Below are 25137 nucleotides of genomic sequence, written 5' to 3'. Positions count from 1 at the left end.
TACAGTGATTTATTTATTTTTATTGAAAATACAAAGTAATATTAAAGAAAAGTATTTAAATAATTTAAAAATCATTCCATATCCCCTACACTAACACAGTGAATTTCAGTTCTGCATATTACTTTCCACATGCATGAAGATTTTATAGTCATAATGATAGTGTGCATATCATTTTATATTGTGCTTACTTTGCTTATCATATCACAGACATGTCCACATTTCTACACAGTATTCCGAACAATTATTTTAATGGCAGTATAATACTTCACTCTTTTTATTAACCCACTTTATTCTTTGACATTTAGATTATTTCCAATTTTTTGTTATTTAAAATAATGCAGACATAAGCACCCTCATGCATTTATCTTTCTGTTTGTTTGTTATGCTTTAGGTTACAATATCAAGGAGTAAAATTTATGAGGAAAAGATATGGCCGTTATTATGGCCCTTTCTATATAGTACCATATTTATTCCCAAAGAGTTATATCTATTTAAAATGCCTTTTGAAACAAATGCATTAAACAGGTTCCTTCTAAAATTTAAAAATATGTCAGAAGAGTTAGGTAGTTTTACACTTACATATTTAAGGTTAAAAATAATTATTGCCTCTTAAAAAATGACGAGTGTGGGTAGATGATCTAACAGATTTTACTAAGCTTAGATGAGTTAAGCAACGCTTCCAAACTTTTCTCAAATTATGGCAGACTTGGAAAGTGATATGGTAGGCACGATGGAGAAAATGAACAAAGATGTTTCTAGCCCAGAAGCTGCAGCCACCCAGACCACCTCAGGCAACCCCAAGAGATGTGGGATCCATGTCTAGGCACTTCTGTCACCCAAAGTACCCGTGTACCTGGGAAGGGAAGCGCTAACTGACAGTGGGTTAAGTGACTCAATCCAATTCACAAAATCTAGTTAGTGGAAAATGAATTCAAATTTCTTTTCATCAATGTATTTTCTACTATATTACAATGTTCTACATGCTTTCCAGCTCAAAGTTCAATTTCATATGCAGACAAATATCTATACTTATGAACAAAGAGGATTTTCTAACATGCTTAAATTAGATATCTAAACTAGCAATTTACATCAAAGCTGAAAATTAAAAATAGTTCTTAGGATCAGCAAATATTCAACTACTTTCTCTGCAGCTTTTCAGATTTTCCATTCTTTTAGTTTGTAAACTCTGTGAATAGTAATAATCTTCTGCACAGTATCTTGTATATCTCTGTTGTCAGTAAATAATCATAACAATAAATAATACACACTATGAAGGAAAAACACTAAACTTAAGTACATTCTAAATAATTCTAAAGGTGAAAAAAAAAAGCTTAAGTGTTGATTTTGTAGAGGTAGAGAATATTCCCTCCTTATATTTCAAATTCCTTGTTAGCTAAGTGGAAACAACGTACACTAATACATTACAGGATCATAAGAGACATCTCATTCCACAGAATGATTTTGACCTACACCCAGTGTTGCTGCTACCAGGAGAAAAAATTCACTACAAAGGCATTTCACCTTTTACCAAGTGTCCAGCATTCCAAATCACCTTTGATGAGCAAAGATTATAGGTGTTGACTCCATTGATTTATTCAACTGTAAATATACAGAAGATTCTTCTTGACCATTAATCACTGGGTTGAGGTGTAGAGTGAGGGTTAGGAATAAGAATTTACCTATTATGTGCCAGGCCACAGTAACAAGTAAGAGACTCCAAACCCTACATTCTTTTCTTACTACACCATGAAATAGTGATTACTTGGTCATTTCTTTGGACTTGATCAGACATTATACACACAAACACACCCATGGGACCTCATGGCACTTGGAAGATTACCCACAATTTCCCACTTATTAAGATCTGGATCGTATTTCTCAATGCTCTGAAGATATGTCCCCTTTGAGTAGGAATAGCCCCCAGTGACATAAATGCATCCATTCATGATGACGGCACCACACTCCATCCTCCTTTCCATCATGGGAGCGATCTCTCTCCATTCATTTTGTTCAGGGTCATAGCATTCTGTGATTGTAGTTTGTCCACCAACTAGATAGAGCTTATTTTCAAATGGAACTGAACACAATCCATATTCTATTAAAAAGAAAAAAAAGCACATTTTTATTAGGGTAAACAAGCAGAAGAGATACCTTAGGGTAGTGATGTAATAATGCTTTACAATTTGGCTTACAAAAATAGAGTAGTTGTGACACTTTGATTCCAGCACAAACTACTGCAACACAGACCCTTAAAATCCACTCCCAATCATCAGGTTTCAGATGACTAGTTCCTGCCACTGTCTTTCAGATTATCCTTAAACTGACTCTCAGGGTGCTGGGAAGAACTCATCCTCAGACCACTACCCTTCTGGGAACTTCTCAGCACAGGCGCCTTTTCTCTACGCCTGTGTGTAAAAGGTGTAGCAGCAGAGTCCCTCTGCCATGAACATGTCCTAGGTAACTGCTGTAGGATCCTTCGGGTCTTAGCAGCTAACCCTGAACTGGTAACGTGCTGCCACAGATGCTTGCCTCTCTCATACTGCTGGTTAAGTTAAGGACACAAGAAGTTAGAGAAACACAAGCCAGTTTACTGGGGGCACTACAGTCTGTGACCTTTAGAAGCTGTGTGAGGTCTGTGTCCTGGAGCTGGGAGTCCGCTTCTTGGGGCTCAGTCTTCCAGGAAGTTTTAATTTCTTCCACTTTATCTCCCCCTCCACATCCGAACCGGCAGGCTGTTTAAGGCACTGGGATCTCTGGCAACTTCACTTCTTCTCCCTTCTTCCCAGGGCTAGGATGAGGCAAGTGATGTCCCTAGAGCACAAAACACCACGAGGTGCTTCCTGTCCAAGTGACTCCTTCCGTTTTGTGCCTCAGGTGTCTCGTTTGCCTGATGCTAGTCCCAGCCCTGATTCTTCTAACATCCCAGGTCTTAGTGCTCACATCACTCCCAGCCTATGAGTTCATTCTATGGAATATCAACTACAGACCTGAAGGAAGAGCAGGAGTTGTCAGGGGGATGAATATTATAGCAAATAAATGAAGATTTAGCTTTCCATTGCTGAGCTGTTCCTTCTGTCTGGAAGTCTTTTCTTTTCCCAGGTCTTTGCAGAGCTGCCTCTTCTCATCATTCAGTTTTCATCTTACTGTCAACTCCTCACAGGGCCTTCTCCTGTCATCCAACCTGCAGGAACCAGTCAGCTGTCTCTACCACATCACCCTACTTTAATTCTCTCTGTAACACGTCTCACGATCTGATGTGGTTCCTGTTTACAGTCTCTCTTCCTTCCAGCAGTGCAGGAACTGTGTCCTGTCCAATGCTCCATCCTATTTGGAGGATGGGTGTTCACTGGAAGGACTGATGCTGAAGCTGAAACTCCAATACTTTGGCCACCTCATGGGAAGAGTTGACTCACCGGAAAAGACCCTAATGCTGGGAAGGATTGGGGGCAGGAGGAGAAGGGGACGACAGAGGATGAGATGGTTGGATGGCATCACTGACTCGATGGACATGAGTTTGGGTAGACTCCAGGAGTTGGTGATGGACAGGGAGGCCTGGCGTGCTGTGATTCATAGGGTCGCAAGAGTTGGACACGACTGAGCAACTGAACCGAACTGAACTGAAATGTATGGCACCTTGTAAGGACTCAGTAAATGCTTGTTGGATCAATGAATGAATTGTACCTTGTACCCTCTGTGACCAAATATGTACTCCCAATACTTCACGAAAAAAAAAATTGATAAGGCCTTCTTTAGAAAGAAAGAATGCACAATCATTCTTTGATTTCCCCTGTAAGTAGGGAAGACAGGTGCTTATCAGTAAAGCTGTTGCTATTTAGGCTTCAAAGCATAAGGAAAAGTCTGAGAAGATTGGTATTTCTGCTTTGAGTCCACATACTGATGTTCTCCAGTTTCTGACATCCAAGAATTCTCCCACCTCCGAAAACCCATTTATTCCTTTTCAGTTAAATAAATGTAGAATTTTTATAGGATTTCATTGTTTTTTGAGTACTTGTGACATATTATTTATATAAATTATGAGTCATTCTGTTAAATGGTTACTGTGAAAATTAATGATACAAAAATTTTATCAGTTGGTATAAATGATTCAACAGTGAGCTTAGTAGCCTATTTTTAAATTATTCAAATCTTACCAAAAAAAATCATCATTTTGTGACTCATGTTAAAGAAGAATCTCAATCTTTCCATAGCAACAAAAATGTCCAAAATAAAGTGACTCCTGGGCTCTCTATTCTGATTCATTGATGTATGTGTCTGTTTTTGCGCCAGTACCACACTCTTTTGATGAAAGCAGTTTTGTAGTATAGACCGAAGTCACTGATTCTCCAACTCTGTCCTTTTTCAAGAGTGTTTTGGCTATTCAGAGTTTTCTGTCTTTCCATGAAAATTTTAAAATTATTTGTTCTGGTTTTATGAAAAATACCCTTGGTGTTCTGATAGGGATTGCACTGAATCTGTAGACTGCCTCAGGATAATGTGGTCATTTTAACAATATTCTTCCAATCCATGAACACAGTATATCTTTCTACCCGTCTGCATCATCTTCAGTGCTTTCATCAGTGCTTTAGTTTTCTGAGCACAGGTCTTCACCTCCTTAGGCAGGTTTATTCCCAGCTATTTTATTTTATTTTTTGATGCAATGGTAAATGAGATTGTTTATTTAATTTCTCTTTCATTGTTAGTGTATAGAAATGCAATATATTTCTGTATGTTAATCCTGTATCCTTATGATCAATTATTCTACAACAAAGGAGGCAAGAATATACAATGGAGAAAAAAAAGTCTCTTCAACAAGTGGTATGCTGGGAAAACTGACCAGCCACATGGAAAAGAATGAAAGCAGAACACTGCCTCACACCATATACAAAAATAAATTCAAAATACATTAAAGACTTAAATGGAAGGCTATTTACTATAAAACTCTTAAAACATAAGCAGAACACTCTAACATAAATTGCATCAAGATCTTTTTCAATCTACCACTTAGAGTTCAGTTCAGTCGCTCAGTCGTGTCCAACTCTTTGCAACCACTTAGAGTAATGAAAATAAAAACAAAAATAAACAAGTGGGGCCTAACTAAACTTAAAAGCTTTTGCATAGCAAAGGAAGCATAAACAAAATGAAAAGACAACCCTCAGAATGGGAGAAAGAATATGCAAATTAAGCAACTGACAAAAGATTAATCTCCAAAATACACAAAGAGCTTGTGTGACTCAATAGCAAACAAACAACCCAATCAAAAAATGGGCAGAAGATCTAAACAGACATTTCTCCAAAGAAGACATATGGCGACCACTTTTTATGCCTGGTTTTTCTTAAAGCTGAGATGGCAACCCAGGCAAAGGGCCTTCTTTCTGAAGAATGTAGGGATGCTCTCAATCAAGTAGCATCTTACGAGCTGCATGTCAGTGATGCTTATTTATCTATGGCCTGTTATTACATTGAAGATTCGGAAGCGCCTACTTTTCATTCATTCTTCCAAGACCAAGCTAATGTGAAGAGGGAGCATGCAAAGCAGTTCATAAAATATCTAAAAAAATATAAGTGTAAAATCTGCCTTCCGGTGATTAAGAGGCCTGATATAGATAACTGGGGAACTGGTAAACAAGCTATACTGTCTGCTCTGGAGTTGGAGAATGCGTTAAACACGCTCCTGCAAGGCCTGAAGGCCTCAGCTTCTAGGAATAGAGAAACCAGTCTCTTACGCTTCATGAAAAAGTTCCTGGATGAACAGACCAGGAACATAAGCTATCTGGAATACCAGCTTAACTATCAGAAGGAGTTGGAAACACCAGCCCAGAGTGAAGGACAGCCTGAAGATGCCGCCGGACCATCTGGAGCATCAGGTCAAGAGACAAAATCTGCTGGCAACTCTCCAAGTTCTCCTGCCCAGAAGATCCCAAAGCCAGCTCCTTAAGAATCCTGATCTCCATTTGACAGAAGTATGCTTTTCTTTTCTTCTCGGATCCTAATCCTCCTTGTTGTACATGCAAATAAATGCGTTTTGCATTATAAAAAAAAAAAAAAAAAGAAGACATATGGCTAAAAAGCATATGAAAAGATGTTCATTATCACCAATTATTAGAGAAATGCAAATCAAAACCACAATGCAATATTACCTCACACTGGTCAGCATAGCTGTCATCAAAAAATCTACAAACAATAAATGCTGACAAAGATGTGGAAAAAATAGAACCTTCCTATATTGTTGGTGGGAATGCAAATTGGTATAGCTACTAGGGAGAAGAGTATGGAGGGTCCTTAAAAAACTAATCATAGAACTACCATATCTTCCAGAAATCCCATTCCTAAGCATACATTTGGAGAAAACCATGATTTGAAAAGATACATGCACCCCAGTGTTCACTGTAGCACTATTTACAGTAGCCAAGACATAGGAGCAACTTAATGTCTATCAAGACATGAATGGATAAAGATGTGATATATTTATACAATAGAATATTACTCAGCCATAAAAAGGAATAAAATAACGCAACATAGATCTAGAGATAATCATATTAAGTGAAGGAAAGTAGACAAAGACAAACACCATGTGATATCACTTACATGTAGAATCTTAAAAAATGATACAAATGAACTTATTTACAAAACTCACAGACATAGAAAACACACTATGGTTAAAAGTGGGCAGTGTGGTGGGGAGATAATTAGGAGTTTGGGGATTAACATATACATACTGCCATATATAAAACAGGTGACAATATGGAACTTAATATTCTACATACTACCATATATAAAACAGGTGAACAATATGGAACTTAATATTCTGTAACATATACATACTACCATTTTTAAAAACAGGTGAACTCAATACTCTGTAAATGGTCTATGTGGGGAAAGAATCTAAAAGAGAGTGGAGATATACATGTATATAACTAGTTCACTTTGCTGTGTGCCTGAAACTAACACAATATTGTAAATCAATTAAACTTAAATAAAAATGAACAAATAAACATTTTTTTAAATGAGAAAGCAAAAAACACAATGGATGAACAGATAAAAAAGATATGGTGTATATATATATGTAAAGGAATACTATTCCACAATAAAAAAGAATGAAATTTTGCCATTGGCAACAATGGATGGATTTGGAAAGTATTAGGGCTTCCCAGGTGGCACTAATGGTAAAGAACTCTGCTGCCAATGCAGGTAGACGTAAGAGACGCAGGTTCGATCCCTGAGTTGGTAAGATCCCCTGGAGGTGGGTATGGCAACTCACACCAGTATTCTTGCCTGGAGAATCCCATGGACAGAGGAGCCTGGTGGGCTATGGTCCCATAGGGTCTCAAAGAGTCAAATAGGACTGAAACAACTTAGCACACATGGAGAATATTATGCTAAGTGAAACAAGGCAGACAGGGAAAGACAAATATTGCATGAATCACTTATATGTGGAATCTAAAATATAAAACAAACTAGTGAATACAACAAAAAAGAACTAGACTCCCAGATCTAGAGAACAAACTAGTGGTTACCAGTGGGGAAAGGGAATGGGGGAGCAGCAGGATAGGGGTAGCAGATTGAGAAAGTACAAACTATTATGTATAAAATAAATAGACTAGAAGGATATATTGTAAAACACAGGGAATATAGCCGATATTTTACAATAACTATAGAGTATAAAATTTTTTTAATTGTAAATCACTATGTTGTGCATCTAGAACTTACATTGTACATAAACTACATCTCAGTTTCTAAAAAGTATAAAAATAAAGTGATTCCTGGTATTTTTTCCCATTACCCAAATGCAACATAATGTTCTGTTATAGTTGGTGGAAACTTCCTCAGCTGTAACTGACTTTTTTTTTAATTGGTCACTCTATGAAGCTACTGAGGCTAAGGTACTGTATCTTGTTTATCGAGCTCCTAGCACTGTACACAGCATTCTAATGCTGTGCTTTCTAAAGCACTCAGCAAATATCTGTTGGACAAATGAATGAGTGAGCAATTTCAAACCCAGTATGAAAATAGGTCAGAGTTTACACACAAATGTTCCCTATAAAAACATGGCAGTCCATATTCAGTTTTACGAGAGTGATCAGAACAAAGCCATGCAGGCATTCAGAAACAACCATAATATTTTCAGGTATTCAATATCCACTTTTTAAAAAAATGCTGTAAAATTTTTACTTAAGATTTTTTTTCTCACTGAAAAGAACTGAAAAGCTTATCTAATCTAACTTCCTTATTTTGCTGGAAAGTAAGACCCAAGAGCTTAATCTGCTGCCCAAGATTAGACAAGTAAATAAACAGCAGAGCCCAAGAGAGAACATTCTCTCCATTGGACACAGCTCTCCACAGATTTTTCTTCCTTATCACTTACTGCTTCTCCTGGGTTCTTCACACATTCTTCTTTCTTTCTCAGCTCATCCTTTAACTAATGCTGTTTCCCAAGATTCTGCTCATTGATGTGCTGTTAGTCCCAACCTCCCAAGGCATCTTATTCACCTCCACACCTGGCCATCATCTCTAAGCAAACAATGCCCAGGTCTCTGTATTTACACACATTCTTCCTCCTGAGCTGCAGAACCACACTTCCCATTGCTTTCTGGACAGCTCTTTGAAGTTGTGTTAGTTCTCCAGTCATGCCCAACTCTTTGCAACCCCATGGACTCTAGCCCAGCAGGCTCCTCTGTCCATGGGATTCTCCAGGCAAGAGTACTGGAGCGGGTTGCCATTCCCTTCTCCAGGGGATCTTCCCAACCCAGGGATTGAACCCTGATCTCCTGCATTGCAGGCAGATTCTTTACTGTCTCAATAACTAGTTCTTAACATTTCACTCAAAACTGAGCTCATCATCCCTCCTCTTCTCCCTTCCCATTGGTTGCTACTTCAGTGCTGCCAGTCAATGAGCCAGAGAGTCTTGCCCTTATCTCCGATGTCCAATCACCCAAGGGGGTGATCACTACCATTCAATCAATGGTGAACCTGTACTATTCCGCATACCTGCCTGTTTTCTACTCCTACCATTTCAGGTTGTCAGTATTTCTCACCTGGCATAGTATAGCTTTAGTAGGCCTCCCTGCCATCTTTCTCCCAGTCTACTCTCAAAGGAACTCTTTTCTTAAAACTAAAACTGACAATGCAGCATTCTCTTGCTCTGAAACTTTGGTAGTTCTCTATTTTTAAAATTTATGGAGGCCAGTCAAAGCCCTCCATGACATGATTTTCAAATGAACTTTGTCATTCAGTCTCTCATTCTTCCCTCTTGCATCTCACTCATACTTCTCCCAAGAACTGGAGTAAACCTGGAATTTTCCCATCAGCGTTCCTTCATTGGCTAACTTTCTTCCAGAAAGACTAAATCATAACAACCTACTCCTGGAAGCCTTCTAAGATTGTCAGATTCCCCTTAATCAGACTGACGCTCTCTCTACCCTCAATTTCAATAGCACCTATTTGTAAGATTGTCTTGTGTTCCTGTTATGTATGTGTATCTACTACTATATTCTGACTTCCTGTGGCAGTAAAATTAATCATCTTTAATGTCTCATGTAATAACTATCAATAGGATGGTATCTTTCCCAAGGTAAGGTCTCAGTAAATGTTATCTTGAATTTGATGGAATTATACTCCCCTGTCTTTCAACTATACAAAGCAATCACCCTTAAAAGCATTAAGAAAAAAGATAACATTTATGTTACCTTTTAAAAATAACAACAGTCATTTAGTTGCAGTCTAAGCTACATATCTGCAAGGTAGACTCATGACTGACATTTCACATTCCTCAGGAGGTGCTCCTAAAATGTGTAGGAAGCATGTTGTTGTTCAGTTACTAAGTCACGTCTGACTCTTTGGCAACCCCATAGTCCTCCTCTGTCCATGAGATTTCCATCCAAGTCAGGAATACTTGGGTGGGTTGCCATTTCCTTCTCCTGGAGATCTTCCCAACCCAGGGATCGAACTGCATCTCCTACATTGGCAGGCAGATTCTTTACCACTGAGCCACCTGGGAAGCCCCATAGGAAGCATAAGTTGCTATAATTTAGAGGATGTAGATCCAAACACTTCCCAGGGCCAAGGAGATAACAGATTAGCAGAATGAAGCAGGCTGGGGTAAGAAAAACAGCAGCCACCACTCCCCCAAGGTCTATGATGTGATGAGCATCGAACAGACTGTGGTGAAATGGAAGCCTCATCTGAAGCGAACAGCCACTACCTGGCCCCAGTGATTGTTGCCAGGAAGGAATACGATCCAAGGTTGACAGATCTTGCAATTTTCCTAAAGGCCAGAAATAATGATTTTTTATTTGAAATCTCCTGAATTTTAAATATTGATGACAAGCCAGTTAAATAATATTTTGAACACTGTGAGAGCCAAACAGAAGATATGTGATAATATGATATCTTCATTTCTCATTTTATGTTCAACCTGAATCAAAATGCTCCATATGGAATTCTGTGTTTGCAGGGATTGATACTGTAATTTAATATTCATTTCTGACTGATTTTTCAATTTGCCATGAATTTACATCCTTTGGCTAAAGTCTTACTAAAGCCACCTGGAGTGGCTCTCCATCAGCCAACAAGCCATATCCAGTTTAAGTGTGTTATGGAAGATTTATTTTTAAAGGAATCCCTTTATGAAATATAAATTAAACTTCTAATGTAGACAACTGCCCTCTGATTTGTTGATCTGACTTTTCCTATGTTGGATCTTCTTTGTAAAGATAAGTCAGAATAATATCTAACTTATAAGGTTAATATGAGGATCAAATGAAGTAACAGTGTAGTTGTTCAGAGAGTGGGCTCCCAGCCAGGCAGCCTGGATCTGAAACTCACAACAGCCTGGGCTGGCTGACCATGGGCAACCTGTTCACTGTCTTTGTGCCTCAGTGAGCTATAAGACAGTAGTAGTATCTAGTTCACAGGATTGCTGTGGCTCAGATGGTAAAGAATCTGCCAGGAGACCTGGGTTTGAGCCCTGGGTTGGGAAGATCCCCTGGAGAGGGCATGGCAACCCACTCCAGTATTCCTGCCTGGAGAATCCTATGGACAGAGGAGCTTGATGGGCTACAGTCCATGGGTTTGCAAAGAGTCATACATGACTTAGTGATTAACACTTTCACTGGATTAATACATGTGAAAGTACTGGAAAAGTTAGTGCCTGGCACATACCTGGGCTTCCCTGGTGGCTCAGAGGGTAAAGCGTCTAATCTTAGCTATTACAGGCATACCCTGAAGAAACTGAAGTTTGATCAGAACATAGTAATAAAGTGAGCATCACAATAAAGGGTCCACACGAATTTTTTGGTTTCCCAGGGCATAAAAATTTATGGTTACACTATACTGTAGTCTATTAAGTGTGCAATAGTATAATGTTTTACGTCTAGAAAAACAATAAATGTATGTTAATTTTTTTAATATTTTATTGCTAAGAATGCCAATTTAATTAGAATAGAATATCAAAGACTGCTGATCAAAGATCACCATTACAAATATAATAATAATGAAAAAGTTTGAAAACACTGTGAGAATTACCAAAATGTGACAGGACACAGTGAGCAAAGGCTGTTGGAAGAATGGCACTGACAGAACTCTCAGGCAGGGTTGCCACAAACCGTCAATGAGTACAAAATGCAGTATCTACAAAGCACAAAAAACAAGGCCTGCCTGTAGTCAGTAGGACTGTGATTGTTATTCTCTACTGTAACTTCATTAGTTGTAACAGCAAGTTGTGGGGATTCTAGGATTATATATCTGAACTACTAGGAGATGAATGATTACCTCTATGATGTCTTCAAGGGCCAGGACAGCATATGGCTGAAGTCTCTTTGTTGTGAGTCCTATTGTACATGGAGACACGGCACCAGATTCAGGTGTGCTCGCCCTGAACTGTGAGATGATGCATGCATATGATGCGTGGTCAAGCTAGCTGCATTGGTTAAAAGTAGGAGAGCTTGCTCCCTTCCAGAGAGGCAGACTGCTTACTGGTTATGCCACAGGTTAATGCACTCAAACTTCCTGACTTTGAATCCTGACCCACCACTTCCAAACCGTGACCTTGGCAAAGCTACTTACCCTTTCTAAGCCTCCATTTTCAAATATGTAAAACAGGGGTAAACAATACCAACTCACAAGATTGTAGTTAGAATTTAAGGTACTATTTCATGCCAAGTGCTTAGGCAGTATTTGACCTATGGGAACTGCTCAAGAAGGTTAGCTATTACTATTATTCTCAGATGGTTCAAGCTTGTGAATTTTGATTATGCGCTCCCGTGACTGACATAGCAGCCTGATGCCATATGGAGAATGATTCAAAGTAGTAGAGTGATATGGTGACATGAAACTTTCCTAATGAAAAAAATCTTAACCAGATGGCATAACTGTAACAAGTCTATGCTTTCCCCTGAGCCTTGCCCAAAGAGACAAGCCAAAGAACAAAGGACACCACAGAAGGCAGGCCATTCTCTGTGGGCAGACAAGATCCTGTGGTGACGTTTAAGGCCAACAAAGAGCTCTGCACATCACAGGAGCAAGTGCTTCGTACCTACTGAAACTCAGAAAGAACATGCTTCTTTAAAAAACAAAAATCATTTCCTAAAAGGAATTAACAGACATCCTTCCCAACTATTTGACAGACTAGTGTTTTTACCTGTCCATAAAAATTGTTTTCAAAAAAAAAAAAAAGAAAGAAAAATTCTGTTTTCTGTAACACATGTAGTAAATGAAAAACAGCATACAACTAAGGAAGAGGAAACAGAAGAAAAGAATCTTTGTAAAAAAAATTTTAAAAGAACTAATACTTTTAACCACACAGGCTTAAAATATTTGTCATGTAAAGATATCAGGGACAGAAAGATAAAGACCATTACAGTATACTAACACATATATATGGAATCTAGAAAGATGGTAATGATAACCCTATATGCAAAACAGAAAAAGAGACACAGATGTACAGAACAGACTTTTGGACTCTGTGGGAGAAGGCGAGGGTGGGATGTTTCGAGAGAACAGCATCGAGACATGTATATTATCTAGGGTGAAACAGATCAGCAGCCCAGGTTGGATGCATGAGACAAGTGCTCGGGGCTGGTGCACTGGGAAGACCCAGAGGGATCGGGTGGGGAGGGAGGTGGGAGGGGGGATCGGGATGGGGAATACATGTAAATCCACGGCTGACTCATGTCAATGTATGACAAAAACCACTACAATATTGTAAAGTAATTAGCCTCCAACTAATAAAAATAAATGAAAAAAAAAAAAAAAAGATGACCTGAATTGTGCCAGGTAGAAAGAACAACTCTGAAGACTTTTGTATAGGCTGTTCTGATAGTTTTTCCAATATGTATTACATGTGCCCATGTATTTATGAAGAGAATCATATTGAACAGGTGTTTATAATAAACATTTACTACTTAATGGTACGTTAAAAAAAGAGAGAGAGACATCAGGGAAAGTATCTGTAGATGTCTTCAAATTGGAATAAGTTAATTGTGATTGTTGTCAGATGAACATGTGACTATTTGGGGACTTTTAATTATACCCAAGTATAGTCTACTATAAATTTAGCACTGTCTACTTCCAGCATATTTTTAGCCATCTTTTATGCTGATAAGCGCATCCCAACATGTACTATTTGAGACAGTAATTTGTTACCTGGATGTGGACTGGAGGTGATGAGGCTCCATTCATTGATATCTGAATTGTAGCTCTGGACCTTGTCATAGGTGCAGCTGCCTCTGTATCCGCAGTGGCCGCCAATGACGTAGATAACTTCATGTAAGACACAAGCAGTTGCATTCCCCACGCCTGTGTGTTAAATTAAAATCACATCTTCAGATTGATCTTTTGGTTTTGCAATGAATATTGGACTAAGTTTATTATTGCTTTTGTTAATATGGACATTAGACACAAGGCATTGTCCTAGGAGTTATGAAGGATAGAAAAAAAATTTTTTTTAAGGCTCCCTCAGTTTTTTTTTTAAAGTGGGGGGGGTGATGAGACATTAATACAAATAATTAGAATGCAGGGTAGAGAACTCCTGTGAGTTTTCAGAGCAAGGAGACATTGCTTTGTCTGGGGAAATCACGGCACAGTTTGACCTGGGCCTTGGTAGGTAGCCTTTGGCAGGTAGAGGTAAGAGAAAGCCACCCGAAGCGGAGGGAAGGAGGAGCACAAAGGCTCAGTGGACAATGTCAGGTAGCCCGACTGATTCCCAGCACTGGAGCAGGCAGGCGGCACTCCTGGGGCTGTCGTGTGGGAATTAAAGCTGACGTGGTAAATTGAAGCCACACGGCAAATTGAAGCCTCATGACCAACTAAGAAACATGCAATTAATTCAGTAGGACATTTTAAACAGAGGAAGGGAGGGACTACAGAAATAGAAGGGCAAGAGTCAGAAAAAGAGAGGTACTGGCCCAGGTGCAAAGTACCAAGGGTCTGACTTAGACTGGGCCTTGAGTATGGGGGAAGGATACCGAGCTAAGAGACACAGAAGAACAGGTGGGCCTCAAAGACTGACTGCATCTAAGACAAGACTCAGTCTGAGGTCCTGAGCGCAGAAAACTGGGAAACACCGATGCCACAGGAAAATAAAGAGGAAATGGATTCATCAGGGGAAGAAGATATGAGGAAGAAAAAAGTGAAAAGAAAGTGCTCAGTCATGTCTGACTCTGCGACCCCATAGACTCTAGCCTACCAGGCTCCTCCGTCCATGGGATTTTCCAGGCAAGAGTACTGGAATGGGTTGCCATTTCCTTCTCCAAGGAAGAAAGATGAGGAGGCTCATTTTAGCTGAAAACGTCAGGTTAGTCTTTTAAGCAACATTTTACTTAGCCCATTCTGTGCAAGGTACAGTTCAATCTTCCTGTACATTTCTACTCCAAAACAAAAGTGAGTTTGTAAGCAGTGCAGTTATGATGAAACAGAAAAAAGTTAGGATTTTCTAAACAGTCAAGTATTTGTGTTTTTTTTGTTTGTTTGCTTTTTGTTGTTTTTTTTGTGTGTGTGTGTGTTTTTTGTTTGTTTTTAATGTATCTTTTTGGCTGTACCGAGTCCCACATGGGATCTCGGTTCCCCCAGCAGGTACTGAACCCACTTCCCATGCACTGGAAACTCGGAGTCTTAACCACTGGACTGCCAGGGAAGTCCTAAACAGTCAAGTATTTATTTCTTCTCTGTACATCCCTAAACCAAAAAAGGAAATGAATCTGAAATTTGACTCTGCCCAATTTTGGTGCTCATTACCGGGGAAAGCTGCTAGTTCACTTCATGACTACAAAATAAAACAAATTGGGGAACATAGTGTTATTCTTTCTAGAGACAAATGGGAAACTTAAAGTTCAGCATGAGTCCACCCATCAGAACCACCACTTGCAAAAAGTGCACATAACTGACAAAAGTGTTATCATTCTGTGGGATGGTCAGATATAATCAAGAATCAAAATTTAAGTTAAAAAATATAAAACTCTGGAATTTCAGACCCAGCTAGGAGGTAGAGGAGGACTTCAGTACAAGAGGGTCTTCCATTCTACTCAAGGCTAAGGTGAGAACACTTGCAGCTTTCTTTACAGTGTAGACACCCTTGCTGCATTTTTCGTTCCAGAAACGTTGTTTCAAATACGATTTAACAACACTTCATAAAGTAATACATTTCAACCCTCAAAGAAATATACTCTAAACTACAAAACCACTGAAACTGTGATCTTACCATTAAGAAGCAGAGGCAGAAATATAGCCAGGTTTATAACAGCTGCTAAAATATTTGAACTTTCTTTGTTTCTTTCATAGGAAAGGAGTTAGGATAGTTAGAGCCACTCTAGGGAGGGAAATTAGTAAATGGGCGAGTCAAGCTCGGGCAGAGTGAAAACCAGGGCCGCAACAGCACTGCGCTTGAAGCCACTTCTCCCATCCTGCCAACTGCTGTGGAAACTTTGGGCATGCAGGAAAGAGGCTGTAACTGAATATGAAAGATATTTCTGCCCTATCAAAGCTGACACGTTCTTCTCTAAGGATGGTCATCACCAGGACTTCCCTTAGTGGTCCACTGGTTAAGACTCTGCGTTCCCAGTGCAGAGACACAGGTTCAATCCTTGGTCAGGGAACTAGATCCCAAAGCTGCAATAAAGGCTGAAGATTCCATGTGCCACAACTACGACCCAGCACAGCCAAATAAATAAAAGATTTTAAGGTGTTCATGACCATAATGCCTAATACTTACTGAGTGCTTACTCTATGCCTGTCTCTGTTCTAAGTGATTCACATGCATAAATTCAATTAATCCTCTCAAACCCTAAACTGTGTAATCTTGTCACCCCCATTGTACAGATGGCAAAACTGGGGCACAGGGAGATTAAACCATTTGCCTAAGCTCACCAGCCAGTAAGTGAGAGGTCAAGATTTAGACCCACGCAGCTTGGCCTCAGAAGCAGTGTGCCTGGTCACAAGACCATTTTGCGTCTCAGGCTTCCTGTTCTCATCCAAGGATCACACCGGGTCAGATTCCCAGACCAGGTCAGATTCCCACACCCTCACTAGCATTAAAAAAGAAACAGAAAGGCCTGGGAAGAAACATCTGGGATAAAATGACTCAAATTTGGTAACAACCTACCCCTTTGTGTGCAACTCCCCAGCACCAATGAATATATGTAATGAAATAAATGAGATTACAGCTTAACTTTTCTTCCAGTAGGAGGGAACAACAACAAGGCTAATCTAGTACCAAATACAGTAGAAAATACAGTGTCTATCAGACAAATACTGAGATCCAATTGTGTGCATGGCTGTGTGGGCTGTGTGCAGGAGACTGGAGATCTGCCCCTCTCCTTTACCCTCTAAGATATGACTGGAATCACCAAGAGCAGAGGCTATGTGTCCTCTAGTTTTTGAAAGAATGTAATTTGTTACACCCTACAGAGACCAAACCTTTCAAGGTTTTAATGAAAGACCTTTTAAAAGACAGATGATCAGATGATGAGAAAAAAAAAATGAATATTTAAAAGCAAGATTCAAAAAGCTTGGATTTCAAGAGCAAGAAAAAAAAATTAAACATGAATAAAACTACCCAGTTTTTTCTCTTCATTTAGCCTTTGATTTAAATATAAATTATTGACTGAAAGCAAGATGTAGATTCAAAACAGTCTCTAGAGTAGGCAGAATGAATTAGACTGTTTTCTTATATAAATAACATTTCTTTTCCAGCCTGGGTAGCATATTCTGACCAAATAACTCTCAGTCAAGTTGAGGACTGCTATATTATATTTTTACTTAGAACATTCTAGAAAGCATTATTTGACTTGTATAATCCAATTATAGCTCCAAGGTAGCATTCCAAATGATAAATTTTTTATAATGTTATCTGTGAGATAACATTTCTCTAATCTCAAACACCTAAAAAATACAGAATAAATACAGTCTGCACTTACCTTTAATCATGTTTGCAATAGGAATCCACTTCTCTTTCAATGGATCATAGAACTCAGCCTCTTCTGCTGGAGCCCCCTTTCTGTAACCACCTAAAGCATAGACACAGCCACCCAAGGTGACTGCACAGTGGTAATACCTGGCATTGAGCATTGGCAAACCTTCTGTCCATTCATCACCTTCACTGTTATAGATCCACACTGTGTCAAGAGCTTCAATGTTATCAGTTCTGTAACCCCCGGTTACATAAATATTGGGTCCCAAACATGTAACGCCATAGCTCTCCCTAGTGTAATCTGGTATTTCTGCCCCTTGGATCCAAACATTTGTCAAAGGATCCCATATGTGTACCTCTGATAAAGGGTGCCAGTAATAGCCTCCAATGATATACATTGTGGCTGTGGATCGCTGAGAAATCTCTTTATGCATGGGATTCAAAGCATTGTATATTAGAGATCGGATCTTATTTTCAGTTAATAGGCAGCTTCTTTGAAGGCCTAAAGCTGTTTTTAAATACACTGGATCTATATCTATGTTGATATAGCTTAATAGACTATATAGGCATTCAATTCGATTTTCTACATCATGAGCAGTCCACTTAATAACTGGCTCTATGACAGCTTCTTCTTTCCAAACACTGAGATTCTTTCTGGACAAGATAAAGAGAAACTTTTCAAGGCTGATTTCCAGAAATTCTTCTTGTTGCCATACTTCCTTAAACCTTGAGCACAGAATTCTTCGAGATTCCTTCTCTAGTTCTGGACACACGTGAAATTCTGCAAAGGAGTGCATTCCAATACAATTATCAATATCCAAGTGCCTTACCAAAAACTGCTCACATGCTTTCTTCACTGAAAGGAACTGTAGCAGATCAGCTGCTTCAAGCAGGCTTTGAACATTTCTTTTAGTTATCTCAATTTGGGAAGTGTACGCGTAATTTACAAGGCCTTCCAAGATATCATGGTGGATGCCAGAGATCTTTATTTTATTTTTAAATTTTTCTTTCATGTCAGCCGTGAACATTGCCTTAAAATAATTGCTGCAAGCAGCTAAAACAGCTCGGTGACAACGGAAGATTATGCCTGAAGGACACTGAAGGGTAATATCAGTAAATAATCCATCCAAGTAAAATGTTCTGAATGCATCCAGAAAATCCACTGGATGCGTGGTATCCTTGAAAAGGTAAATATAATCTTCTTGTCCTTTTAGAGCCATGACTGCAATAAACATGAAACAAACGTGTTTTCAATTTTGCATATTATCCCAGATAATCAGTGCCCAATATTCCTGTCATTACAATGATTGATTAACATCGAATATACAAAACTAGATAGACTAAGTTTAGCAGTCTAAGTCACAAATGCAAAACGTAGAAGACTATTTCATAATTTATATGATGGCCAATTTAATTTCAGGATAGCTCGTAGTCTGATATGAGGCCCCGGGATTATTCAGTGGTCCTCTCAAGAAGATGTTGATTTGCTACCCCATTCACCCAATCTCTTCAATCTGCCCTGAGCTAGCGGTCGTAGAGAGACCTCACATTTGACAATCCAAGCGTCCAAGAGGTCACCTCACTCGAGGCTGGACCTTGGCCGTCTCGGCTCGGCCCCAATTCAACCTTTTTCCCGAGCTCCGTCTTCCTTTCAAGTCGCATCGAGATGCCAGGAAAGGGATGATAGAAATATAACTGATTAGAAGAAATCTGGGGAAAGGGAAACCCTGTGCGTTTCTGCCCAAGGAAGGACAGAAAGGAAAGCGGCCGGACGGCGGCCCCTCTATCCCCGCGCCACCTCCGCGGACTGCCGCAGGGGTTTCCGCGCGCCGCGCGCCTGGGCCCGGAGCCGGCGTTCCCGCCCGGGGACCGCCCCGCCCGGGGAGCGGCGCGGGGACTCGCTTCGAGGGCGCCGCGTGCCGTCCACTGGGCCGGGTGCCGCGTCCCTCTGTCCCGGGACGCGGCGCAGGTGTGGGGAGGGCGTCGCGGACGGCCCCGCGCTCGGCCCGGCCCGCCGCCCGCGCGGCCATTGTCTCCGCGCCTCTGCCGCAGGCGGGCTCGGAAGGCGGCGTGGCCTCGCTCCCCGCGTCCGGCCCCGCTCACTCCCCGCCGGCTGGCCTCGGGCGGCGGGTCCGTTCCGCACCTACCTCCGGCAGTGGCTCCGGGACGCGGTGCGGACCTGCGGGCTAGCGGCGAGCGGGGGCGGGGGCGCCTCCGGACCCTCTGACCATCTTTGGAAGAGGCGCGGCGGAGGCTGCCTGCTAGTGCAGCTCCAGCCCACAAGCGGCTCCTATTTTGGTGCCCCGGCTGCTCCCCGCCTCCAACCGAACAGCCCCCCACGCGGCCGGGGCGCGGGGCCACTCGCGGGAACTCACGGGTGGCGGGGCCGCGCTGCGGGCAGGGGCGGGGTGGGCGCGCGGGCGCGCGGCTGCACTCCTACCGGGGGCTCCCCCTGCAGCAGGTGGGAAGGCTTCTCCGAGGAGACCGCCCGGGCCACTAGCTTTTCCCTGTTTCCTTAGACCTGTCTCCCGAGCCCCACCCCCCACACACAGACACTCCCGAGAGTTTTCTCTCTAGACAAACTCTCTAAGTCCTGAGTTAGAACCAGATATAGGGATTGGGGACCTTCTTTCTCCCTCCTTCAGTGTCTCTCCGCCGTCCAGGACCTAATTGTGGAGTGGAATTGGGGGTGGATGTTGGAGAGAATGCACCAAAGCTGAAGATCTGGGGTTGAGGTTACCTTCAAAATGCCAGAAGCAGGGGCTACTTTCCCATGAATTCCATCCCACCCTTAGGAGAGCACTCTGGAGCCCCGGGGACTAATTTATACAGTGTGGGTTAACTTGGAGCTTTGAGAAAAACTGAAAGCAGCCAGGGCCAAGGATTCAGGTTACAGTATTTAGAATAGAGTAGCTGGAAGGAGCAGCCTCCAGTCTTTCTTCTGGTGGCAGCCAGTCCAATCATGTAAAGGTGTCTATATGCTACACCAGAAAGTTCATTTTCTTGTTCCAACAAAACCTAATATCAAATATTTTCATTTATTCATTCATTTGCAGGACTGTATTGGGTGCCTGCTCAGGCATAGATGGTCCGTAACTTTCATGGGGTTTACAATGTAGCCCGTTGCTTCAAGGCAAATAGATGGAGAAACAATGGAAACAGTGACAGACCGTTTTCTTGGGCTCCTTAATCACTGTGGACAGTGACAGCTGCCATGAAATTAAGACAGTTGCTCCTTGGAAGAAAAGCTATAACAAACCTAGACAGCGTGTTAAAAAGCAGAGACATCACTTTGCCAACAAAGGTCCGTCTAGTTAAAGCTATGGTTTTTCCAGTAGTCATGTCCAGATGTGAGAGTTGGACCATAAAGAAGGTTGAGCGCAGAATTGATGCCTTTGAACTGTGGTGCTGGAGAAGACTCTTGAGAGTCCCTTGTACTTCGAAGAGATCAAATCAGTCCATCCTAAAGGAAATCAGTCCTGAATGTTCATTGGAAGGACTGATGCTGAAGCTGAAGCTCCAGCCACCTGATGCAAGCAGCCAACTCATTGGAAAAAGACTTTGATGCTGGAAAAGATTGAAGACAGGATGAAAAGGGGATGATGGAAAAGATTGGAGACAGGATGAAAAGGGGATGACAGGATGAGATGGCTAGAGAGCATCACTGACTCAGTGGAGCGTCTATCAAAGGTAAATGATGTTCTGACTCTCTGTCTATAGCACGATCTGAATAAATGGCCTCTGTTCTCATTTGGGTGATTTTAGTTTAATTCCACAAGTCAGGCCATCTCAACTGAATTATGTGGGATGCTAGAATCTGCATTTAAATCAAGGGCATCAGATGATTCTTTTGCACAATTAGAATGTCGGACCTAAAATGGGAGAAAAATGAAAGATTTACTATCTCAACATTTGGTAAACAGTTTAGTAGAGAAGAAAAGTATATGAGATCTTTTTCAGGATTAACATTCTCCTGTGTCACTTATCTATCATGTAACTTAACTGAGCTTCTCAGATCCTTAATTTTTCTGACTCGTAAAAGAAAATATCAATACTTTCTCAACTAACATAAAGTTACTGGAAAGATAAAGCAAAATTATGACTGATGCTGAAACTGAAGCTCCAATACTTTAGCTGCCTGATGTGAAGAGCCAACTGATTGGAAAAGACCCTGATGCTGGGAAAGATTGAGGGCAGGAGGAAAAGGGGAAGACCAAGGATGAGATGGTTGGATAGCATCACCGACTCAATAAACATGAGTTTGAGCAAACTCCGGGAAATGGTGAAGGACAGGGAAGTCTGGCATGCTGCAGTCTACAGGATGTGAAGCATCAGACATGACTTAGCAACTAATCAAATGACCGTGAAAGTACTTAGGATGTGGTATATAAATGTTAACTCTTATAATGAAAGAGTGTGAGTGTGTGTTAGTCACTCGGTCGTGTCTAACTCTTTGCAACTCCATGAAGTGTAGCCTGCCAGACTCATCTGACCATAGAATTCTCCAGCCAAGAATACTGGAGTGGGTTGCCATTCCTTTCTCCAGAGGATCTTCCCAACCCAGTGATCGAACCCGGGTCTCCTGCATTGCAGGCAGATTCTTTACCATCTGAGCCACCAGAGAAGCCCATAATGAAAGGATATTTACACTCCTCTATCACAACCTCAATTTGAAAATTAGTTATCTTATTAACATTTCTTCCAAAATTACAAACTTTGTAGTTAATTGTAATTACAGTTTGTCCTTCATAATGAGTAGTGATGTCATTGTTGGTGTTGTCATTCAAGGACACAATTGTGATTGATTGAAGATGGAAGTGTGGCTGCTTGTGGCATGATGCTGTTTGTTGTACAGTAAGTATAGGCTCTATCTAACTCAAAGGAGGGCTTCTAGAATCATAATAGCATGTAAACATGTAACAAATGATTCTTGAATAACAGAATTCACTACTATATTGTCATTTGTGTAGTTATTTCAGATTGCTGCAGAGCCCAGTTAATACTTTTGCTTTCATTGCCTGACATTCGTTGGTTTTGAATTATTGCTTAAAAGTATATATCAGCTACATGTCTACTATAACTAAAAGAAAAGACCAAAAAAAGTGCATATCAGTATAGAGTAGACTGCTTCAACCTGCCAGAGGAGCAATCTGCCAACAGAAGGGTATGGGCAGGAGCAGTTCCTCTTTACACATGCTTTATCAGAAAACCACTGCAAATGCTAATAGATGCGATGCACTCAGAAATATGTAATTAGCGTTCATAAATCAAATAAATTAATGACACTGTTCAAGAAAACAACCATGCCATCTGTGAGTCCAAGTCTTAGGGAAATAAAGGGCCACCATAATATGAAACATGAAAGACTTGTGGCAGATACTGAGATTGGCATGGAGTTGGAATCCTTTGGACATCACACTGTACTTTTCAAAAAACACTGTCCAAAAATAGCAATTTTGTTTGTTGTTTTTACCTTATTAGTACACCTTTCCACTAAATGTTGCTACATCATTAAATGTTTGGTATGCTAATTGTGATATCATTATCAATACATATAAATGTTCCAGTATATACAGAAAACTTTGTGTACATCATTTAAGCTACTCATTAAGATGAGTTGATGTTAAGTAAAAAAAAAAAAAAAGGTATACTTTATAAGGCCACTGAATACAGCTGTATAAGTTGTGCACTGCACAATTTCAGCTCATTCCACTCAGATTGCTATGTGAACAGTCTCGGGAATTGTATGGTATAAAACCAGCACAGGTACGTGGGGCTGCCCTGGATTTGCTATGTCTTGGAAAAGCCTTTTTGGTATGCTTCCTGGAAAATAAACATTCTGATGACTGGGCAACAAGTGCTTTCACAAGTCAGAAGGTTTCCAGTTCCTTGTTTTCAACAAAAGTCAAGAGCATTTTTGACAAATAACTTGGAAAGAATCCATGAAATGAATAGCACTGCTATAATAAAATTCCTCTCATTCCTATCTAGTTGTCTGTGTGAACACATTTTCTCAGGGACTGTATCTATAGAAATGAAAAACAGGAATATCACTGATCCTAAAGTCTGTCTCACGCCAGCAGGAAGCAATACTTAGCCAAGATACATGGTCTAAATGAAAGGAAAATAGCCCAATTCATCAGACTGAAATAATTTTTGATAAATTTTTACTTTTGATTTAATTTAAGCATATTTATGTTGTTTGGTTAATTATAATAATCCAGTTCAGTTCAGTCGCTCAGTCATGTTCGACTCTTAATCAGCCTAGACATTTTTTTACTATTTAAGAATCAAGAATATAAAATAGTTAAAATTCTAATTTATATATATTTTTGTTTCAGAGAAGCTTAAAAGGTACTAAGATTTTCACGTATAAAAATATATAGATGATCCTTTCTTTGAATGTTTCCAATATGCATGAATTTCAGTTATCACCATTTTGTTAAATAATACCAATTCATCAAACAGGGTTCAAATTTTAATTACTCTTGTGTATTTTTAATAACTTTAATTGCATAAAATAGAAATTTTGCCCTCTAGCTCTTCAGTTCACAAATCACTGCATAAATAACAGATGAGCATCATGGTTAATGACCAATCACGTCTCTTCTTTCAAAGTCCATGGTGATTGGTCACTGTGCATGTTATTCAGTTCACATACAGCCAACAAAGCTTCTAGTTATCTTGCCTCCTGTCTGTGATAAATCTGCACAGTATTTTACAAAAATAGATGATTGAAAGAGGGCACTGAACAAAGAAAATTAAAATGTAGCAAAGAACTAAAAGTGATATTGCCAAAAACAGAGCTTGAATTTAGCATAATGAAGTTCTAGGAGAGAGAGCTGAGCATGGGAATGTGGACAGTGCCACCACTGAAAAGACTAGACTGCAGCCAGCTGAACTTGGTGCAGGTGAACTTTTTGACTTAAAGTGGTTGTTGTTGACAAAAAAAGGTAACAGTGTCCTAGAAGAAGTAATGCTGGTAAAAATTTTCACTTTCAAAAGAACTCTTGGAGATATGTCACAACATTGAAAGTGCAAAGGATAAAATGCTGGAAGCTGATCCGAATTTAGAAGTATGACAATTCACTAAGGCATAGAAACATAATCACTCTGTATTGTAAGTTACAGGACAAAAAGAAGAAGGTGAAAACTCTTTATTCTTAATAAATGTTTTATAAAAAAAAATCATACTTTTATTTCCAGTGCTTCTAATTGCAGTGTCTATGTGTCACTTGCTCAGTCGTGTCCGATTCTTTCTACCCCATGGATTGTAGCCCACTAGGCTTCTCTGTCCATGGAATTCTCCAGGCAAGAATACTGGAGTGGATTGCCATTTTCTTCAGGGGATCTTTCCAGGAGAAGGAATTGAACCCGGGTCTCCTGCATTGCAGGCAGATTCTTTACTATCTGAGACACCAGGAAAGTGTACTAAGTAAATATTGGTCTTACTGTTTTTCATTTTCCTATACATTTATAGGAATTATATAGAAACTGTCTTCCTATACAAGTCAGTTTTTAATATTCTGACAAAAAAACTTAAAGGTCACAGGACAATCACAATTGTTCTTACTGATTATAAAGATTATTTTGCGTGATAATTTTGCACATTTTCATATGAGGACTGCCTATATTTTCAGTAGGACAACATTCTCTGGGAGAAGTGGAATGGAAACATGATCTCGAGAAAAAAAAAAAAAGAGGGCTTCTCTGATGGTCCAGTGCTTAAGAATCCACCT

The 25137-nt window shown here is 40.1% G+C and overlaps 1 protein-coding gene across 1 annotated transcript; it reads right to left on the bottom strand.

Moving 5' to 3' along the window:
• KLHL23 (kelch like family member 23) lies at positions 1 to 19649 on the bottom strand. The gene is made up of 4 exons (XM_065931724.1): positions 19546 to 19649; positions 17406 to 18620; positions 13639 to 13791; positions 1 to 2095 (listed from the first exon to the last, which is right to left on the bottom strand). Exons 2-4 carry the CDS (start codon positions 18616 to 18618, stop codon positions 1785 to 1787), a joined length of 1677 nt encoding a protein of 558 aa, XP_065787796.1. The 5' UTR covers positions 18619 to 18620; positions 19546 to 19649; the 3' UTR covers positions 1 to 1784.
• Positions 19650 to 25137: the final 5488 nt, after the last annotated feature.

The sequence above is a fragment of the Muntiacus reevesi genome, chromosome 3 (genome assembly GCF_963930625.1).
Source record: "Muntiacus reevesi chromosome 3, mMunRee1.1, whole genome shotgun sequence".
In the NCBI taxonomy this organism is placed as follows: Eukaryota; Metazoa; Chordata; class Mammalia; order Artiodactyla; family Cervidae; genus Muntiacus; species Muntiacus reevesi.
This window is presented reverse-complemented; position numbering and strand designations above follow the sequence as displayed.